We start from the raw sequence: 20,669 nt of genomic DNA, 5'->3' as shown, positions 1-20,669 counted from the left end.
TGAGACCTTTCAAGAAGAGACTTTTCAGCATTCGTGACCCCGGGGACCAAGGTGGCGACCTCCCTATTGTGAATGCTGAGAGAATCTGTACAATGAATACAATGAAATGCTCTTTTCGAGTGTGTCTGTGCACTGGTTAACATGTCTGTAATGAAATTATATTGCTCTGTGTGTGTGTGTGTGTGTGTGTGTGTGTGTGTGTGTGTGTGTGTGTGTGTGTGTGTGTGTGTGTGTGTGCGTGCACGTGTGTGAGTGTGTTTGGTGTGTGAATGAGTGCAGTGTGTGTGCACTGCAATGAGTAATATAGTTCTGAAATCATCCACATCGGAGGGCATATTATCTGTGTTCCCTAGACTGATTTACAAAAGCAGTCAGTGCATCAGTTTCATATTTGATTGTGAAAATATATCAGAAAAGGTCAGAAACTCCTTTTTCAATATGACTGCCAGAAAGGTACATTCCTCATGTCAGTGTACCATGAGCCCCCAAAAGCACAATACAGCACAAAATGCATATCTCTGGAACAGACCGAGACATTTGAGTGTTTTTAAATGTGCTCTATAGTCAGCTACTGTAGGATAACAAAACACTACAACAGCATGGATAAACACCATGAGATCCCTTTATCTTGTATCAATTTTAAAGCAGCACTTTTTTCTGATTCATATTTTGTTCATAACATTTACCAGAATTCAGTGTTATCTACCTGCTGAAAAATAATTTTATGGTTTTGTGGTGGAAATTTTTTTTTGTGGCAATTTTAATACACTACAGATAACAAACATAGTATGGATTTGATACAGAATGTTTTGATAGCTACAACTAAATCTATACATTTAAATAGATTATACAATTTAAGTAGCGATTATTCTCCTCATCTGAACGCCAACAACCTGACAGATTTGACATGAGGACAGTCCTTATGAAGTGCCTCAAGGGATCAGTTATGTTCCTTTTTGGCTTTACATAATGAACATTAATCTACATATGGAATATTTTACAAGGTGTCTATGGAAAGAAATTGTTTGGGGAAGTTCTTCTAAGTTCATATTTTTAAAGCTGAAGAGAGGCGTAGCTTCGTCAGTAATAAGCTCAGCTTTCGTATTGCTACTGCAGTTGAATGTACTCCAAGTTTGGAGTCAGCTTAAAAAAAAAAACAAAAAACAAAAAACATTTTATCTTACTGATTTTAAGACAGACTATTTAAATGTCATCTTCACCTTTTGTGCTTTTTGACTGTGGCCAAATCTTTTTTTTTTTTTTTTTAACTATGTGTATCTATATTTTAAATTATACAACTGTGTTTTTATGCTTTTGCATCTCCAATGAGTGACATTTGTCTCAGACCTCTTGAGCAAACACGAACATTGACTTTTATGTCCATAGACTCTCCCTCCAGGACAAGTCTTAATTTTACTCAGAGTAGCAACAGTACCTCTGGAGCACCAACAAACCTTCAGGGAGATGAAAGACTGTGATATTCCTACTGCTCAAGCACAACAAGTATCAACATATTTTGGGTATGTAAATATACCACAAATATCCAAATGTTTGGGTCTTTAACGCAAACATTACTGGATAGACATGTGAGATATTGCAGTTCATGTTTGAGATTGTGTTGTACTAAAGTTAAGGTATGCCCATTATGACAGCATTATATTTGATTGCAATCATTTCCTTTTTTTTCATTTCTGGAAATGTGATACTGTATGGTCATGAAAAATGTTACTTGTTGTTGAGAGCAGTAATGAAATGGAGACTCCAATAATGAATGCAATACAGCTATCAATAAACATCTGAATTGTTTTGATTTTCATTAGTCTAACAAATACCACTTTAACAAGAACATGTATGAAGACAAAAGTGTCTGTACATTGTAATGGTAAATGTATTATGTGCCTGTTGCAGCATTGCACTTGAGGCATTATGTCTACAGTCAGAAGTGTGCAGTACAGTGTGTTATGTGCCTAGCAATGCAGTTAAGTTATGCTAAAGAGAATTCTACAATATTCCCATATTCCAATTAACAATATTTATGTCAAACAAACAAACAAAAATTATGTACATTTTCTTCCACAAACTTGAAGCACTTTAAAATGTCTTTGGTTCAACATTCTGTACATATAATGAACATCTTTGGGTCATCACAAATTGAAACACGGTCTACACAGTCTGGCCTTACTCCAACTCTGTACGGAACTGAAGCAAGAAAATACATCTGTAATTGGAGCGTACTGAAATCCAAATACCACCTTCCTCTTGGGGAGATATGTGTCAATGAACACCGTGCCGGAACCATTGTTTTAGATTTCGATGTTTCCCTGGGACATTGCTACATGTGTTTCTGAGCTCCATTTCTTATGTTATTTTTCCGTCGTTGCAACTGCAGTTGCTACAGCTAGTAGCTGCATTGTTATTGCTATCGACAGTCAGACGCACAATAATCGGGGTCTAAAAGGGAATAAAGGTATTTACAATTAGGGATATTCACTGAAGAGCACATTGTTACGTTCCCTCATTCTGTTCATGATTTGGAGCTAGGAGCTACCGCCGCCGGACAATGGTAAGAGCGCGAGCTAACAGTAGCTTTGTGACGAGGTGTAGCTATCAAAGCTCCTTTTTACAGATAGCAAGCTGTCATTGTTGGTAGCTGGTTGTCTAATCATATCAGTCATGTAAAGGTGAGTCTGATAAAGAAATATTTGCCAGCTTACGTAATGTAATGGAAAACTGTTGTTGTAATAATCTTAGTGGGATAGTATGATTTACATTTTTCCTGCTTAATAAGTTAACCCAAGGCTGGCTACCTTAGCTGATTACCAGAGGCAGTTCGGGCCTCGATGGTCCCGGTAACTTGAGCATGTAAGCTAACTGATAGCTAAATGGGACTAAACGTAGGGTCGTTTCACGACATTCTCCTACACATTTAAACCATATATTTGTCTTTGATGTACATAACAGTCAAATTGAATCAGCAACTACTTGTACAATTATCTGAATGATACTTGATACTTGATCTAATCCAAATACGATTATGCTTCCGCAGATAGCTTACCCTCAAATTCTCAACCCGCTGAACGCAAGCTTAACAGCTAGCTAAGCTAGCTGGCTAAGCTAGCATAGCCATCATTAGGCAGCTGTCCTGCAATGTTATATTAGGCCTGTGACGTTATACGATATATTGCGCCCATGTAAAATTAGCTGAAGTAACTCAGTGTTTTAACCTTTGCTACAGCGAAGCGCCAGAGCAAGAGTGTTGTAATCTAGAAACGTAGAGATGTTACACAGTCGTTGTCACCTAGCAGTATACAGCCGCTGAAAAATATTAACCAGAATTGGCTATTAGCCAGTTTTGTCAGCCTACTTAGCATGTGTTATGATTTTTACTTTACTTGTTAGTTTCCCGACTAGACCAAACTTGAAATATTACAAGTTATCTTTGGTTCATCGTTATTTATTTATCGACTGTTCATGAGATTTCTGTTCTGTTACTCATTTTCTCCCTGCTCATCAGGGGCCCCATTTTTTTATTGAGGGGCAACATAATGAGCAAGCAGGGTAGCGTTTTCAGCATATGTAACGTTTCATTATAGTATGTAGTGCAAAATGTATGTAGTATAGTGATCCGTGCTTTGACCGTAGTAACAATTTTACATATTGTACTCAATGAAAACATATTCAGCGAAAAATAAACAAATATTTTAAAAAGAAGATAACTCATTATACATACAGTGACAAAACTTCGCAGGCTGTTTGCGTGATTATCACGCTGCGTCAAAAGTACACATTGGCTTTTATAAGAAGTTACACCGTTTCAGTGTATTGAGTTCAGTGTTTATCTCTGTGTATTATCGAGATACTTGAGACACTAGCATACATTTACAGACGTCATCCTCAGCTATATAAAACAGTAATCAGTTTCAGGTGTAGGAAAAGACGAATAAGAGAGGGTGTATGTTTGCCTTCCGTAATAATATATTCAGCACTCCTACCCATCACCTGAACCTTTCAGGTATGGGGATTAGTTTCAGAATTCAGTATGTTTGATGCCTGAGTAAAATGTGTCCAGAGGACTGACCCTGTAAGGCATCTGTTTTCTGATTACCTGAGCTAACCAAACCTTTGACCTTGATCCGTTTCAATTGACAGCCAATGCACAAGCATTGTAAAGTTGTTGATTATTTTTGACTGAAGATGCAGGTCTTTAAAAAATGTATTTAGTCTTTGCGAGTGTTTATTGTTCTCATGGTTGAGTACATTGATCATACTGACAGGCAAAGACAAGCAAAAGCAACTTGATGATGTCAGATTGTGCTGAGTAGGTTTTAGCTTGCATAACTGTGAGCAGCGAGTGCTACGTTGTCCTGACATCACATTTTTACCGATATGACCTGCCTGAAATGAAATATGTTGACAAGTGAGAACCGATTGCTTTGGAAATATTAAAATTAAAAAGTCGTGGGCCTTATCTGAGATTAATGCACAGTCACAGAGTTGTCTTCCTCTCTCTGTCAATAACGTACCCATTTCCAGGCCCGTGCTCCTGCACCCACATCTGTTGCCATGGTTACAAGGCGGGAACCCTAGGATATAGGCTAATGAATAGTGTAGCTTCCATACAAGGAATGGCTATCCTGGGAAAACCGCCGCTGTTTATCTGACATGTGATGACAGTGGAATGAAGAGAAAGCAGTTCCAGCTGTTGTTTTCTGCTGGTTCTCTTTTTCTCTCTCTCACAAATTTTCAAATTTGGTTGACATCGTGGTAGCTTCTACTCAGACTTTACTTTGCTCTAACCCATCAGATTAAGTATTGCTGCTGTTTAAGGGATTTGAGTTGCATGCTGGGAGGAAATGTTGACAGGGTGACCATGATACTTCCGGCATTTTATGACCCTTGCAACACAGTTCAATTTCTGTGAAGGGTGGGATAACTTAACATTAGAAAAAATGGCATTTAAATATAAAAGCTTGATCGTGACATACAGCACACTGCAATGTAATTGCTGCCCTGTGTAATGTTTGGAAACCATTTTAATCTTGTGCCTCTGCGTCAATGTGAAGTGGCTATAGAGGCGTGGCCAGTGTTGATGCTTTTTGGCGGGGCACTGATTTGTGGAGACCTATCATCTCTGTCCTTCATAACAAAGCACTTTTCATTAATACTGCTCCAACTCCCCCAAAAAATGACCCTTTCATTTCTTCTAAGAAGGGCAGATAAGCAGTCACTGTTCAGATTGAAATGTCCACGAATGTCCTGTGGGGATAATCACAAAATCAATACTTCCTCTGTCAGTTTTATTATTGCCATGCATGGGCTATTAACTGATTGAGTATTTTACTGGAGATTTCTCCGCACTCTCTGGTAGCATCAGATTTGCCCAGTCATCAAAATTCTGTAAATATCTTATTTTATTTTCTGTGTGTGTGTGTGTGTGTGTGTGTGTGTGTGTGTGTGTGTGTAGGTCTCTCTCCTGATTACTACTTGAAAGGGTCTTTGCGGTTGTCAGGCACTCTGAGTAGAGGGCCCAGCCCTTGTGCCTGTATCGGCTTGTCGTGTCTGTCCGCTATACTCTATGGATGAGTAGCTCTTCCCCGCTTCACTGAAAAGGACGAAAAAACGCCGAAAGCCAGGAGGAGCCGTTCACCAGACCCAGCAGGAAGAGAGATCATGTCGTCCAACCGGAGTCAGAACCCTCACGGGCTCAAACAGATTGGGCTGGACCAGATCTGGGATGACCTGCGAGCAGGCATACAGCAGGTCTACACCAGACAGAGCATGGCCAAGTCTCGATACATGGAGCTCTACACGTATCCTGAACTTCACTGCTTTCCCGTGTCGCTCTGTAGTGCGTAGACAGAAGGGTGCAAGTTTTAAAAAGAAAGACAGAGGCAGCGAGCGAGAGAATAAGACAAAGCAAAGACGGTTGTGATTAAAATGTTTTGTTGCTTTTGCCTGCCACATTTATTCCTGTTCTTCGGCCAGCTTTCGTGGCACTCTGTGTATGAGCTTGTGGTTTTGTCTAATCTCTTCCAGAGAGCATAATAGCTCTCGACTCCAGATCTCTCTTGTTGTGGCTTTAACTCTCCCCTCTCAGTCATGTGTATAATTACTGCACCAGCGTGCATCAGTCCAACCAAGCCCGCGGGGCGGGCGTACCCCCGTCCAAGCCTTCCAAGAAGGCCCCTACTCCTGGAGGAGCTCAGTTTGTGGGTTTGGAGCTCTATAAAAGACTGAAAGAGTTCTTGAAGAATTACTTGACAAACCTACTAAAGGTAACGCATCGCTCAGATCAGACTATTTGTTGTCCCCTGTTATTGCCCCGAAAGGTCACATATCATTACAGTGTTAAACATTTTAATCTGTAGATTTTTTTTTCCCCCCCTGACTGAAAACTATGATTCATTTAATTTGACTGATTAGGATTGATACTTGGCCCTATTCCACTCCAGTTTTATTACAAAGGAAATTATGCAACATTCTGATTCCTCTCTCACTCTCTCTCCCTGTCCCCCTGTCTTTTCTCTCTATTTCTTCCCTGTTTTTTTTTGTTGTTTTTTGTCAGGATGGTGAGGATTTGATGGACGAAAGTGTTCTGAAGTTCTACACGCAGCAATGGGAAGATTACAGGTTCTCCAGTAAAGTGCTCAATGGTATCTGTGCCTACCTCAACCGTCACTGGGTGCGCCGTGAGTGTGACGAAGGCCGAAAAGGCATCTATGAAATCTATTCTGTAAGGGCACCTCTGTCTCTCTCTCTTCCTCTCCTCCCTCTGTGTCTACTGTTCACGCCAGGGGTTGGGTTACTGTCTCCTTTGTAACACTACGCTGGCCTCTCTTTACAGCTTGCCCTGGTAACATGGAGAGAATGTCTGTTCAGGCCTCTCAACAAGCAGGTAAGAGACCAGTGTCGTCACGTGAGAGTTGTCGTTTTCTTTCCTTTTTATACGTTGTCTTTTTTTGTATTTCAACTTGCTTGATCAGATCAGTACTTATTAAAAAAAGTTATTTATACCCTGGTGACATTTATGTATGCATGTATGTACGCATGTGTTTGTGTTGAGTGTCTGGGCAGAAATAATCCCTTGCTAAATAAACTATTATCGGTTTAATAAACTACTATGTGCTCTGTGTGCAGGTGACAAATGCGGTATTGAAACTGATTGAGAAAGAGAGGAATGGGGAGACCATCAATACCAGACTCATCAGTGGAGTCGTCCAGTCTTATGGTGTGTAGTCATAATGTGTCACCACTTTTCCATTTCTCCTTAAAATGAACCTATAGTTTCCCAGTGATTACATAATGAATCAGTAGTATTAAATGAGAGAGTGATGGGAACTGAAATAATTGTCCTGTTTGTTTGGACTTGTCAAACTAAATTTTGGGAGGTTTTTTTGCATCATTGTTCAAATGTCACGCTGCCAAATTATCTTAAAGGACTTTGTTTCTCAGTACTCAGTTTGGGAAATTTTGTTGTTCTCCACTCTAGAAGGCTGTTTGAAGTACAATTTGGAGTGTGTGTTTTGATTGTGTTTTCTGTCTGTCTGCTTGCTATAGTTGAACTTGGACTGAATGAGGATGATGCCTTTGCTAAAGGACCTACTCTGTCTGTCTATAAGGAGTATTTTGAGACCCAGTTCTTAGCGGACACTGAACGGTTTTACACTCGGGAAAGTACAGAATTCTTACAGCAGAATCCTGTCACTGAATATATGAAAAAGGTAATTTTATTATGTCAAAACCTTTGCTATATAGGAAGAGATCACATGGTTCCTGTGTGTATGCTGTTGCCATGGAGAATTTTTGCAGAGTCTGTAAAACCTCTACCTCTGTCCATTTGTGTGAGTAAATTGTATGTTTTCTTTCACCTTGATGTGTGCGTGCGTGTGCGTGTTGTTCAGGCTGAGGCCCGTCTGTTGGAGGAGCAGAGGAGGGTACAGGTTTACCTCCATGAGAGCACACAGGATGAACTGGCCAGGAAGTGTGAGCAGGTCCTCATAGAGAAACACCTGGAGATCTTCCATACAGAGTTCCAGAACCTTCTAGATGCAGACAAGAATGAAGGTGAGCTCAGCAGTATTGATATGAGTGGATGGCATAGGTTTGGCTATTTGAGTCTTGTCTACACAAGAGTTATATTTGTGTTCTCTGTGATAGAGCTGAGGTCAAAATCTAAAACTTTGGTAGTGACTGATGAGCTGCAAGTGTGCAGCAATCAGAACAGGATGCTTGTGTGTGTAACTTCACATAGCATTGTCCCCATTCACAACTTAACTTGTAATTTATGAAAAGCAGAATCATTTATTTAAAAATTGTGTTTCTCTCTAGACTTGGGCCGGATGTACAACCTCGTGTCACGGATCACAGACGGTTTGGGAGAGCTGAAGAAACTTCTGGAAGCGCACATTTACATCCAGGGCCTGGCTGCCATAGAAAAGTGTGGGGAAACTGCTCTCAATGTGAGTACTGCAAAAAAAAAACCCAAAACAAACCAAAGGCCTAACCTCTGTCCCTCACATGTAAGCACAGACATTCACACATGCATTTAAGAAGCCACTCTTTCAACACCTCTTACCTTACGTAAGGTACTTCAGGTTAAAAATGCAAGTGTAATGTTTAACCTATATTCTCTCTTTTAATGTTTAATATCTTGGTGTATCGCTTATTTGTCCTTACTTTTTCTTCTCTCTCTTTCGTTCATTTTTTTCGCAGGATCCCAAAATGTATGTCCAAACCATCTTGGACGTTCACAAGAAGTATAATGCTTTGGTGATGTCAGCCTTCAACAATGATGCTGGTTTTGTAGCTGCTTTAGATAAGGTGAGGTCTTCTTTTGTTTGAACTCAGACTGCATACATTTCAGTATGTGCGTGTGTGTACTCCCATTTTTGTTAAGTGTGTCATCAGGGTGTGGCAGGTGTAGGGTTACATGCCAACTCTACACTTGCGCACTGAGATATGTCTGTACCGGCTTCTGTGGCTTTTTACTTCATGTGGTAACGCTTTTAAATGCTAGAAAGTTCCTATTTACAGGCCTGCGGCAGATTCATCAATAACAATGCAGTCACCAAGATGGTCCAGTCCTCTAGCAAATCCCCAGAGCTACTGGCCAGATACTGTGACTCTTTACTTAAGAAGAGGTCTGTTTGTGTCCATGCAACTTTTCAATTTCTTATCACTGAGCCTTTGTAGAGATCATTTTAGTGTTGATTCTGAGGAATTGTTTTAATCTGTATGTTTGTGAAAGTATTGGTCTGTAAAGGATAAATACACACAGGATAGATTTGTTTTTCACTTCTCATGGACAAATCGTGCTGTTCATTATCTCATGTTGTTTGTGTTTAGCCGTCTCACTGTTGAATTGGGTCATGTCTGACCAGGCTTGTGTTTTATTCTATCCAGTTCAAAGAACCCAGAGGAAGCAGAACTTGAGGACACTCTAAATCAAGTTGTGAGTGTGAAATGAGTACTTTAAATACATAGTCTGCCACACGTTTCAGGGTCTGTGTCATATTTAATCTTAAGCTGTTAAATATTTGAAGGTGTTTTAAAGGGTAATTTTGACTCTCTCTCCCCTCTAACTGTAACAGATGGTGGTCTTTAAATACATTGAGGACAAAGATGTATTCCAGAAGTTCTATGCCAAAATGTTGGCTAAGCGGCTAGTTCATCAGAACAGTGCTAGTGACGATGCTGAGGCCAGCATGATCTCCAAACTAAAGGTAGAACCACTCTCCCACGCTCGAGTGATTTTTCTCATTACGCTCAAGCCTGTCCTGAACGCGGCGCTTGAATTAGCCGTAAAGCTGAATTTAGGGAACATCAGCAGTTAACATGACGCTGTTTGAAAATGTTCAGCTCAGCAGTCTCTTGTTGACCTTTAAAACAGATTTTGGCGGAATTGAAACCTCAAGTCTTTTCTTCACTGCTGTTGCAGGTTTAGTCTCAAATGGACTTGACTTAACAGTAGTTATAAAAAAAACATTTGTGCTCATTTTTATTTGGAAATATCTTTTCTATTTATTTGAGTTGACTCCAGACAGAAATCATGTATACCAGCGCTGTATTCTCAAGTGATTTCACTTTTTGTACTTTTTTTCTTCTTTATTTTTAGCAAGCATGTGGCTTTGAATACACCTCCAAACTGCAGCGTATGTTCCAGGACATCGGGGTCAGTAAAGACTTGAACGAACAATTCAAAAAGCACCTCACCAACTCTGAGCCCCTAGACTGTGAGTATGAGTGTCTTCATGTCGCGATAAGACTTTTTCCTCTTGTGATCTTACCAGTGTTGCTAAGGTTACTGATATTTATACGGTCAAATAAAGCAGTCCCATAGCTCATAAAAGAGGATATTGTCCTGTAGTAAGTGGTAATGTTTATACACATAACTGATATCATTCATGTAGTTTTGAAGTACCTGTGATATGTTTTTGCAGTGGACTTCAGTATCCAGGTGCTGAGTTCTGGCTCGTGGCCCTTCCAACAGTCCTGCACTTTTGCTCTGCCTTCAGAGGTAAGAGGCACATTCATCACTCTCCCCCTCGTCCTGCTGGGGTCAAACTGTGTGCTTCTGAACCTACTGTATGAACACAGGCCTGTTATGTTCAATCTCATAGTATGATATAGACATTAAGCCTTTTGTGAAACTGCAGCTTCAGAGGGTATGGCTCAGAACAATTTTTATTCATATAGTCACTCTCAATGTGAAAGGTTCATCAGCTTCACTTTGATATGCTGTTAGTCAGGGCCTAGTGGTAACTATGGCACTGAAGTGCTCTCCATGTAATTATGACCAATCAGGGCATTTCAGTCAGACTCCACCCTCTTTCACTTTCATTTAAGAGGTTTGAATGGCCAATGTTCTGATTGTTTAGCATTTAGCAATTTTGACTACACTGTTACTGGAATTCTTTTGAGAGTCTCTGCTTCTCTCTGAACCTGCCATCATTCTGTCTCTCTCCCGATGTCCAGTTGGAAAGGAGCTACCAAAGGTTTACAGCCTTCTATGCCAGCAGACACAGCGGCCGTAAGCTCACCTGGCTTTACCACCTGTCCAAAGGAGAACTGGTCACCAACTGCTTCAAGAACAGATACACCCTGCAGGTCAGTACCACTCACACAGAGCCAAGTCATACACAGCGTCACAACATCTACCCTTTATGTTAAATGCTGGCAGTGTGGACTTGTGTAAACCCTTCTCTCTGGTTGATTTGGACAAGTATTAGGAGGTTTTCATCACTGAGAGCGTAGCTAGGCTGCCTTTATTTGGGTGTGAAAGCTCTTCTGAAGAAGTCTGGACTTGAAAGGAATCGTGGATATAGATATAAAAGGAAAGTTTATTTTCAGCTCCTGTCATACTTGCAGGAGAGTAAGATAAAATGTGAAAACCATACTTTGACACCGTTTCGCCGTCCTTCCCTCAGGCATCGACTTTCCAGATGGCTATCTTACTGCAGTACAACACAGAGGACGTCTACACAGTCCAACAACTGACAGACAGCACGCAGATCAAAATAGTAAGTGTCAGTGATCACACCACGTGGCTGACCAGAACACAGAGGGAAGGGAGAGAGCAGGTTGTCTGCTGTGTAGAGCTGGACATTACAGGCTCCTATGAAACATCGCCCAACAGAACGATGTATTTAAAAAAGTCATTATGCCTAGTCAGACAATAATTCATTTCCACATTAGACTGGCAGTATATCAGATACTGAGCTGTTTTTCTGTGTCTTTGTTCTTTTCCCTTAGGACATATTAGTGCAGGTTTTGCAAATCTTATTAAAGTCCAAGTTGCTGGTAAGTGAGTCTTTATACTTTTGGTATAAACAGGTTTCCTGGTATTTGTTTCTTGTGTTCATTGCCTACTGGCTACGACACCCATGGAGCTCCACAGAGTACACTGACAGGTTGGTTTGCCCTCGTGTCATTTTTCACCTGTTTGTTTTCTGACAGGTCCTTGAGGATGAGAACGCCAATGTGGATGAGGTGGAGTTCAAGCCAGACACACTGATTAAGCTCTTCTTGGGTTATAAGAAGTAAGTCGCTCAAAGTTGTTTATACAAGCTCACTCTGACACCAGTAACATAAGGCTAAGCCACGAACTACGAGCCGAATTCCATCGTAATGACTGAATGATGTTCCTTTTTCCCTTCTGCAGTAAGAAACTCAGAGTGAACATTAATGTGCCAATGAAGACAGAGCAAAAACAGGAACAGGAAACCACCCACAAAAACATTGAGGAGGACAGGAAACTACTGATACAGGTGCAGACCAAATATCAGACGGTCCCATACCACGCACTCTTTTTCACGTAATTGGAGAATATACTCACTGAACACACTGACTCACGCTCTGGTCTAAAGGACCTCGTGTAGTGGAAAGGTCTTAATGTCTGTACTCTTTTCTGTTTCCCCTATATGCACATAGGTATTTCCTCATTGTCAGGTTATACATGTAGTTAATGGTCTAAATCTCTCACTGAAAGCTGGTACACATACTAAATGAGTCCTTAATGTCCTGTAGGCGGCCATAGTCAGGATCATGAAGATGAGGAAAATGCTGAAGCACCAGCAGCTCTTGGCTGAGGTCCTCAACCAGCTCTCCTCCAGGTTTAAACCCAGAGTCCCCGTCATCAAGGTAAACGCCTCTAATAAACAAACAACAAATAAATACAAGCTCGGCGATTCTTCTGTATTTTCTGCCTGAAGGGGAACAGAGCGCTTCGCGTGTCGTGTAAGCAGCATTGCTTCGCTGCTACGGCGTTATTCTTGTTTTTCTTTAACCTGTAAGGTGGGAAGAAATGAACCGATGCCTTGTTTCTTGTTTTTCAGAAATGCATTGACATTCTCATAGAGAAAGAATATTTGGAGAGAGTGGACGGAGAGAAGGATACCTACAGCTACTTGGCTTAAACATTTTCCTCCCCCGCCCCGCCCCGCCCCCCCCCCCCCTTCCACCTGTCCTTTTTTTTTTTTTTTTTTAAAGTTGTCTTTTGCGTAATAAACATCATTCCTTTTGACATCCGGCCTATGTTGTTGGGAATGTGTGCACAGAAGGAAAAAAAACAAACAGGACAACAAACGGAAGAGGAGAGTGTATGTTGTATATGGTTAAAATGGGCGGCCTGCTATGCTGGACTTCCCTTTAAAGCGCTGCAACTGTGTCGGAGCAGCTGGCCATCTTAAAGCGCAAAGGGTGGACTCCATTTTAATATGTAAATAATATGGACAGAGACCTTTACCTTTATCCTGCAGAAATAAACGTTACAGAAAACCCAATCAAAAAAAAAAAAAAAAAAAAACCCTTCATGTTAAGGGTTGCATGCTACTGCCTCTCTGCATTCATGTTTAAAAAAAAAAAAGATCAAAAGAAGAAAACAAAGTAAAACCTATTAGGAGAAAGGCTATTAAAAAGCACTGCTGTTTAGTGTGAAGGCAGCAGTGTCAAGAAAAAGGACATTTAAAAATTTAAAAGTGCAATTTTCGCAGCACATCCCAAGAAAGTAACCTTGTGTTTGGCCAGGTCCTTAGAAGTGTATTCCGCATTGTTATCCCGCTACCTGAAAACCATTTGTATAGTGTGGTTCACTTTTTTAAATGTGTGGTAAATAAAAATTAAAGGTTTCTGTATGCTTTCCGATTGTCTCAATTTCTTTGAAGTCTTTTTCTGTTGACTTGGATTTCATCAGGTATTCATGGCTGGGGGGTTTTTTAGTGGAATGAGTGACGCTAACCAGAATATACAACACTGGTGTGGATGAACGTGTTTTATACGACTGATCTTGGATACTGAAGTTTTGCAACAGTTTTGTAGTACTAACTTTAAATGAGCTACCTGCTATGAAGTAATCAGCAAAAAGTTATGCCACAGGAGTGGTATTCGTTACTCTGACAGTGGACTGATAATAGCGTTGTGAAATAAATATTGTATCACGTTCACATAAATGTTCACTTCAGTTAATAAGTAAGATGTGTAAAAACTAGTTTTAAGGTCATATAAAATGGAACTGATTTGTTGGATAATGTATAAAAATCCCATCTGCTACCAGCACCTGAATGGCTGGGATAACAGGCGTATGAGCAGAAATGATAGTCTGACGCTCTCGCCATTGACATTAACCACGCATTTGGCGTTACGTAGCGCTTTTAATATGCAAGACATTTTTAACACTAATTACACCAAACCCACGGACACGTGTCTATTCTTGGAAAGACAAAAAATTTGCTTACGTCAGAGGCCACCTGTGCCAGACGTAGGTTCGTTACACTGATTTTAGTTTACGCTTGCTGTGCCTCATAGACCGCTTTGTCGCCATATCTGAATGGAGCCAATCGCTGAGACAGGTGCTGCAGGCGTGCAAGTGAAAGATGATCTTGCTGAGAAATGTCAGAAGTTATTTCTGGAGTTTTTAGAGGAGTAAGTAATTATTTTATTTTACTAGATTGATTGCTTCGTTCTGCTATTGGACTTAAGAGCCAGGTGATGAAAAAACAATCACACCGTATTTTTATTACCGCTCAGGTTTCAGGATAAAAATGGTGAACTGTTATATCTGCCTGACGCTCAGGAGTTGATTCGACCAGAGAGAAACACTCTTGTCGTGAGCTTTACAAATATTGAACACTACAATCAGCAACTTGCCACAACTATTCAAGAGGAGTATTACAGGTAATTAAACCATTGTAGTTTTTATGAATAAGTCATACTAGTGTTGCTCCCAATTTAAAAAAAAAAAGTGTTAATTTAATTCTTCTTCTTTTTATCTCAGAGTGTATCCACACCTCTGTCGAGCGGTGCGTCACTTTGCCAGAGACCATGGCAGCATACCGCCATCTAAAGAGTTCTATGTGGCTTTCTCTGACTTTCCCTCAAGGCAGAAGTAGGCTTTTTGCCCTTCAGAGAACTGTTAAGAGAGTCTCGAATTGGCTATTTTGTTTGTTTATTTCGTTTTTGTAATGTTACATTAATGGTATATTAATTCCATAAAATAGACTATGTAGACTTATCTCATAAGAAACACATTTTCACAGCAAACTAATACAGTGTTGGAATGAGACAGACAGTATCTTTTCCATGTGGAAACAGCTTGCCTTGTTTTGTTGGTTATCTTTTTTTCATCTGCAGAATTCGGGAGCTCTCGACCGCCCGTATTGGCACGTTACTGCGGATTAGCGGGCAAGTGGTACGTACCCACCCTGTTCACCCAGAGCTGGTGAGTGGCACCTTCCTGTGTCTGGACTGCCAGTCTGTTATTAAGGATGTGGAGCAGCAGTTTAAGTACACCCAGCCTGCCATCTGCAAGAACCCTGTGTGTGCCAACCGAAAACGCTTTATGCTTGACACCAACAAGTCCCGCTTTGTTGACTTCCAGAAGGTTTGAATATAAATATTTATACAGCATACATACTGGTTCTCTGCATGACGCGTGAATGAGCTATAAACCTGAAGTGGTCAAGCGATATTTTGAAGGAGCAGTGCTGTACACTGTTCAGTCCTGGGAATGCTGGAGTATGTGGTGTGTGACAGAGCCCGACCGTGTCACTTCGTGTAGGTGCGCATCCAGGAGACTCAGGCAGAGTTACCACGAGGTGCTATCCCTCGGAGCGTGGAGGTGGTTCTGAGGGCGGAGGCGGTGGAAACTGCTCAGGCAGGGGATCGCTGTGACTTCACAGGGACGCTGATCGTCGTGCCGGACGTCACTGCTCTCGCCCTCTCTGGTAAGTGGAAAAAAGAAAACAAACTTGCACCCATTATTTTGACAGTCACTTTCTTTTTGGTGGGATTGGAGCACTTCCTGTCCTAGATAGCGTTCTGTTGAAACTTCAGTGTTGTCATGATTTTGTCTCAGTCGACATCAGTTAGGAATAGGGATGACCATCTAACAGTGTGGTCGTATGGACTGAACTCTGGATGCCCTTGTTCTTATTTCATTCACCATCAGGGACCAGGGCAGAGACCAGCAACAGAATCACTGGGAAGGAGGGATTTGAGGCAGAGGGAGTTCAGGGGCTGAAGGCTTTGGGGGTTAGAGAGTTGTCTTATAGACTGGCCTTCTTAGCCTGCCATGTTGCTCCTACTAACCCTCAGGTACTCATTCATCATTTTCAGACAGTCATGTTTGACAAACCTGACCTCAAGAGTCTTGGATCCATTTTTTTGTCTTTGAACATGAACCATGAACAAATGGGGTCTTGGCTGACTTTAGAGAGAAGTACCTTATCTGTCATGCAATTTCTGGATTAGTTTGGTGGCAAAGAGCTGCGTCAGGAGGATCAGACTGCTGAGAGTGTGAAGAACCAGATGACTGTTCAGGAATGGGAGAAAGTGTTTGAGATGAGCCAAGACAAGAACCTCTATCACAACCTCTGCACCAGTCTCTTCCCAACCATTCATGGTACTTACCCTGTCGCCCAAACTCTGTAAAGGACTACCTGTATGAATAAACGATTTTATTATGAGGAGATAACTTGGTTCATTTGTCGGTAATATTGTTCATTATGTTTTTGTTTTTTTTGTTGTTTTTTTTTTTGTCCTGCTATTTTTTTTTTCCTTTTTGACAGGAAATGATGAAATCAAGCGTGGAATTCTACTTATGCTTTTTGGTGGAGTTGCTAAGACAACCATGGAAGGTACCTCGCTGAGAGGTGACATCAATGTGTGCATTGTAGGGGACCCCAGTACCTCCAAGAGTCAATTTCTAAAGTAAGGGGAAAAAGAAAATTGTTACATTTTATGTATAACATATAAGCACCTTGAGGTACCATAGGCCCACAGATTTTGTTTGAACGTTTGCGATACGACATTTTGTTCTCAACAGTGAGAGAGAGAGCTACGTGTGTCATAGGGATAGTGTGTCATTATTCCTTTTTTTTCTCCATTTTTGTAGGCATGTGGAGGACTTTGCTCCCAGAGCAGTGTACACTAGTGGTAAAGCCAGCAGTGCAGCAGGTCTGACGGCCGCTGTGGTCAAAGATGAGGAGTCACATGAGTTTGTAATCGAAGCCGGAGCACTTATGCTGGCAGACAATGTAATATTTATGTTTCTTTTTTTTTTGTCGTGTGATTTGGTGATAACCGTTTGGTAGGTAGTTGTCAGGTCAAAGTTCATTCATATTTGTGCCCGGTTTTTCCTTGTCCAAGGGGGTGTGCTGCATTGACGAGTTTGACAAAATGGATCTGAAAGACCAAGTGGCTATCCACGAAGCCATGGAGCAGCAGACCATCTCCATTACCAAAGCTGGCGTTAAGGTACAGCAGCTGCTGACTGAAGCAAATGAACGACTATATGATAAATGGATAAGCGTGATGATAATGTCTAAATTGCATTTTTTTTTTTTTTAATGAACGAAGGCTACTTTGAATGCTCGGACCTCTATCCTGGCAGCAGCCAATCCTGTAGATGGCAGGTATAACCGTTCCAAGTCCTTAAAACAGAATGTTAACATGTCTGCGCCCATCATGTCCAGATTTGATCTTTTCTTCATTCTGGTTGATGAGTGTAATGAGGTCGGTATACATGACATTCAGTTTTGATTTATCGAGGTCTGCCTTTTAAATTCTTCAATTACTGTAGGTGAAATTTCTTTACAAGTATACTTGAAGTTGAGACTCATGCTTTTCTTATGACTTTGCGATTTTATCAGGTGACAGACTATGCTATTGCAAGACGTATCGTGGATCTGCATGCCAGAAATGTGCAATCTGTAGAACGAGTCTATGCCACAGATGAAATCCAGAGATACATACTTTTTGCCCGTCAGTTTCAACCTAAGGTCATGTCATGGCTAATGTTTTCTTTCACAAGTCAAGCCGAGCTATTTTAACATAAATACATACTCTTTTCAAATTTCAAGAAAAGACTTCAGAGAAGACCGTAGAGATTCTGAACGGTCAATGAATTTTGTGTTTGGTTTTTCTTTTCTTTTTTTCCCCCCCTACCTGCTATCTTGTTCCTACTGCACTGGGTTCTCCAGATCACCCCTGAAGCTCAGGAGTTTGTGGTGGATCAGTACAAAAGGCTTCGACAGAGGGACAGCAGTGGCACTGCCAAATCTGCCTGGCGTATCACGGTCAGACAGTTGGAGAGCATGCTCCGCCTGTCTGAGGCTATGGCCAGACTCTACTGCTCAGACGAGGTCAGGCCGACGTCTTAAGCAGACCCTATTGATCCTATGGATCACCTCATGTGCAGTTGCATATTTAGCGGGTCGTACTTCTACCGGTCAAAGACCCAGTTTTTGGAAAATCGATTGCTCTGTAAATTTGAACCATTTAGTATTTTTTTTTTCCACTGTGATGCATGTAGTCTTTCCCATTGTTTTGAAATGGTGTTCTTCAACTAAAGATAAAAGTTTAACTTTTTTTCAATCTTTAGGTTCAACCCAAACATGTGAAGGAAGCGTTCAGACTTCTGAACAAATCTATAATTCGTGTTGACTCACCCGACATCAACTTTGACCAGGAGCAAGAAGATTATGAGGATATAAATGGTGAAAACAGCGCTATTTTCTCAAGCATATTTTTCAAGGATGTCACTATTAAAAAGATGTAAACAACTGACATCACAGTAATCAGATAATAGCTTTGCTATGACATCAGTGGGTTCTTTTCTAAATTGCACCAGAAACATGTTCAGCACCAGACTAGTCAGATTAGATAAATCTAAGCATATGTTGTGCTGAGTTCCTGTTGTTGTTGGTGTCCAGATCAGAATGGCATGATGAATGGGGAGAGGCAGGGAGAGAATGGCACGAATGCAACTAATGGTCATGCTTTAGAGCCTATGGATACTGACCATCAGCCAGACAAGCAGGAGAGGACGGCTGCAGCTAAGCCTGCTGTGAGGATGTCCTTTGCTGAGTACCGTAGGGTCTCCAACCTCCTAGTGCTACACATGCAGAAGATGGAGCAGTGTGAGTTCCACTCACCTAGATGAAGTCACTATTAGGTCTCTCTTCAATATATGTATATTTATTAGGCTTTGGGTTTGTGTCATACTGCCACATGTCTGATTTTTCAATCTACAAGTCTGTTGTCTTTTTTTTTTTTTTTTTATCCAGTTTCTATCCCTAAAACCATACAAGGGTTTTCCCCGGAAAAGTGCAACAGTAATTTTGGTCAAGTTTTTTGGTGTATTGACACATTTCTCTGTAATTAGCCTGTTTTACCACTTAGCTGAGGCATTCTTTGCATTGATGGAAAACCTTAAGAGGAAAACTGCACTCATTCTCACGCATTTGTCTGCAGTGGATGAAGAGTCCTCTCTAAAGAAGAGTGAGTTGATCAACTGGTACTTGAAGGAGATGGAGAGTGAAATAGAATCGGAAGCTGAACTCATTGCCAAGAAGAACCTCATTGAAAAAGTTATTCATAGATTAATTTATTATGTGAGTAAGTTTTTGTTTTTGTAATATTACCACACATCTCTTGTGGAGCTGTTTGAGGTTGTTGGCCTCTCTGCAGAATAACTTGAAATGGAAGCTGTTAATGTGAAGACATGGGGATTATTTTTTACTCTACATAAATTTCGGTCTGTTAATGTGACATACTGTTTTCTTTGCAGAACTGTGTAAAATGTTTCAAGGTAGAGCAAAAGAAATTATGTCCCAAAATAAGAATTAGAGGATGATATGTGATTTCTTTCTTTATTTCAGGACCACATCATCATAGAGTTGACTAAGACCGGACTAAAGAAAGTTAGTGATGAAGGAGAGGAACCCATCTTGGAGGAAGATCCCTTTTTAGTGGTGAATCCAAACTACACAATGGAGGACTAGATCTGCAACTCTTAAAAAAACTCATTCTCACTGTGCATTGTTTTGTATTTGTATTTTTGGAGTAACAATTGAAGAGTGTCCACAATATTTTGTCAAGAGAAAACAATAAATTGCTATTTTTGCATTTTGTGTGTTTGCATTCTTCTCTTCCCCACACGATGGCGTAATTCAGTCTTGAAGAATGCTTAATTAACAGAATAATAGCAAGACGCAAGTCTAATCATTTCTTCTAAAGTAAAATAAATAAACTGAAATGAACAGAAAAAAACACATCCTCTTCCGAAGGCTTTGTTTATGTTTTCTAATACGTCTTCATATGAGATTCGTCTCACCATTCTTCGTGTAGATTTTATGAATTGAGCGGTGGTCCCTTGTGGACGAGTCCTGAACTCATTGACCTTAATGAATGCGACATCCATAGAACAGCTTTTTAACCGTAAAAGGATGGTCTGCCGGTATCTGTTAAATCTCATAATGCTGAAATATGTTTTATTTATAACGTTACGTTGAATTATACATTGTAATTTCAACACGGTCCAAAGTTTTTAAATCTCAAGGACTCATAGTTGTACAGATGTTATTTTCGTAATTGTTCATGTTACTGTAAAATCAGTGGAATTTAGGTATGTTTGTACTCCGTGTCTACAGTCAGTGAGGTCATTATTTATTTAATTTTTTGTTTGAACATGTCAACAAGTAAAATTAGATAAAATGTGTTCTTAACTCTCAGACAGGAGCAAAATTCCACAGTTTGGTCGCGAGACTAAAGCTAATGAGGAACCAAGTAAAATTACAATCAAGTTGCATTGCTGAAACCGTTACTGCATAGTTTGGTAAAGCATCGATTATCTTCGGTTCAAAAAAAAAAATATGATTGCTGCCTCAAAGTGG

At 40.5% G+C, this 20,669-nt stretch overlaps 2 protein-coding genes across 2 annotated transcripts; both read left to right on the top strand.

Annotated features, from left to right (window-relative positions):
• The first annotated feature begins 2,391 nt into the window (after positions 1-2,391).
• On the top strand, positions 2,392-12,929 carry cul1a (cullin 1a). The gene is made up of 22 exons (XM_030773674.1): positions 2,392-2,563; positions 5,465-5,810; positions 6,098-6,275; positions 6,566-6,733; positions 6,845-6,895; positions 7,138-7,228; positions 7,558-7,721; positions 7,902-8,064; positions 8,329-8,459; positions 8,713-8,820; positions 9,034-9,140; positions 9,403-9,451; positions 9,591-9,722; positions 10,115-10,232; positions 10,440-10,516; positions 10,975-11,106; positions 11,427-11,519; positions 11,752-11,799; positions 11,956-12,038; positions 12,161-12,266; positions 12,526-12,639; positions 12,834-12,929. Exons 2-22 carry the CDS (start codon positions 5,671-5,673, stop codon positions 12,912-12,914), a joined length of 2,334 nt encoding a protein of 777 aa, XP_030629534.1. The 5' UTR covers positions 2,392-2,563; positions 5,465-5,670; the 3' UTR covers positions 12,915-12,929.
• A 1,394-nt stretch (positions 12,930-14,323) lies between these two features.
• mcm6l (MCM6 minichromosome maintenance deficient 6, like) lies at positions 14,324-19,778 on the top strand. Its single transcript, XM_030774101.1, has 17 exons — positions 14,324-14,418; positions 14,524-14,670; positions 14,771-14,881; positions 15,127-15,376; positions 15,554-15,719; positions 15,944-16,089; positions 16,246-16,396; positions 16,563-16,704; positions 16,889-17,030; positions 17,143-17,250; positions 17,353-17,508; positions 17,646-17,774; positions 17,976-18,137; positions 18,377-18,491; positions 18,708-18,914; positions 19,249-19,388; positions 19,656-19,778. The coding sequence occupies exons 1-17, from the start codon at positions 14,324-14,326 to the stop codon at positions 19,776-19,778; spliced, it is 2,490 nt and encodes an 829-aa protein (XP_030629961.1).
• The last annotated feature ends 891 nt before the right edge of the window (positions 19,779-20,669 follow it).

The sequence above is a fragment of the Chanos chanos genome, chromosome 5, assembly GCF_902362185.1.
Source record: "Chanos chanos chromosome 5, fChaCha1.1, whole genome shotgun sequence".
NCBI classification, from domain to species: Eukaryota; Metazoa; Chordata; class Actinopteri; order Gonorynchiformes; family Chanidae; genus Chanos; species Chanos chanos.
The sequence above is the reverse complement of the archived record's forward strand: the minus strand, read 5'-3'. Positions and strand labels throughout refer to the sequence as shown.